The following is a 1,370-nucleotide window of genomic DNA, read 5'->3' as shown; positions in this document are numbered from 1 at the left end:
ATGCCGCAGCAGGCACCGGCTGTGGCAGAGCAGCCCCTCCAGCAACCCCCAGCATCCGGGCTCCCGCAGCAAGAGCAACAGACTGAAAGTGCTTTGCCACAGCTGCCGCTTCTCAGCCCGCCTCATGCCGAATGTGCCAGCAGCAGAAGGCACAGCTCGGAGGATTCAGATCTCACTGGGCTCATAGAAACGATGGAAAAAGACTTTGACCACCCAGAATCCCCTTCCCCAGATGTGTTTACAGAGCAGCCCCCATCTCCGCTAGCAAAAAACAAAGGTAACACGATTCTGCTTTTTTTTAACAGGATGATTCATTATGTAAGCCACAGAACAAGACTTAAGATTAAGTATAAAGGTCATGTTTTCATAGTGTGGAAAGCAATAGCTTCTCAGCTGTTCCCTACCCTGCTGTATGTGCCTGTGTCTTGACCACTTCCTCTACTCTTTGTATGGCAGTGAAGTTCTCTGTGTGATGCTAGATTGTGACTCTTTCTGCAAAATTTTTGGAACATTTTGATGAAAGCAAGGGTGAATATTTAGACATCTTACCCTCGGAAGAAGAAAGATGCTGTTGGTTGCTACTCCTTTGCCTTTGGCTTAGCATCCATCCCTTCCGCCTCCATCATTTGTACATGGGGCTGGGGGCTGAGGAAAGAAAAAGGAAGCTGTTTGAGTGTATTACAACAACTGAGATGGGAAGAAAGGGAGTGGGGGAAGAAAGAGGTATCTGTAAACCCCTGCGGTACTGTTTGAGAATGGAATTCTTTATGCTCAGGCTTGCAGTTGTTGTAGAAAATCCTTGATGTCAGGTGGTCAGAAAATTAATATATGGCACCTGTGTTTATCAGTTGCATTCATCTTTGCATGAGGTTAGAACTGCATTTGAATTGTTTATGCATCTTTTTGATTGTCTAATGCTTAAAATAACATATTGGGTTTCGTACACTAGATACATTCAGACTTTTAAAATTTTATGTCAGTTATTTTCCTTCTCATAAATACTTTGTTAGAGTAGAACTTCTTACCATGCTTTTCATATTAGCCATTTCAGTTCTGTCCCAGAGTTACGTGGTTATAAAATTAATCTTAATGTGTTTATTTCTAAGCAATTTTTTACTTTTTTCCCCTCACACCACCGTTGTACAGAAAAAGTACTGATACTGGGTTGCTTGTTAGAGATAAAGTTAGAAAGATGAGTGGTGGAAAGGCATATAAACCCTGAAGCGTCTGGATGATCACGCACCACCAAAGAGGAAGGCTTCACTCTGTTAAGTACTAGTGAGCAGAAAGTTCCTGAATAGTTCTGAATGGATGTGATGATGCATCTGGGCCTTCAAAGTGGAGACTCAGAAGTGATAAGAGGTTTTGGG

At 42.8% G+C, this 1,370-nt stretch overlaps 1 protein-coding gene across 1 annotated transcript in view; it reads left to right on the top strand.

Annotated features, from left to right (window-relative positions):
* TMEM131 (transmembrane protein 131) overlaps positions 1-1,370 on the top strand; it is a 41,533-nt gene that overhangs the window by 25,182 nt on the left and 14,981 nt on the right. The window contains exon 21 of the mRNA XM_010291292.1: positions 13-277. Coding sequence (XP_010289594.1) covers positions 13-277 — 265 coding nt within the window. The remainder of the gene's footprint in view (positions 1-12; positions 278-1,370) is intronic.

This window comes from Phaethon lepturus, unplaced genomic scaffold (assembly GCF_000687285.1).
Source record: "Phaethon lepturus isolate BGI_N335 unplaced genomic scaffold, ASM68728v1 scaffold13517, whole genome shotgun sequence".
In the NCBI taxonomy this organism is placed as follows: Eukaryota; Metazoa; Chordata; class Aves; order Phaethontiformes; family Phaethontidae; genus Phaethon; species Phaethon lepturus.
The sequence above is the reverse complement of the archived record's forward strand: the minus strand, read 5'-3'. Positions and strand labels throughout refer to the sequence as shown.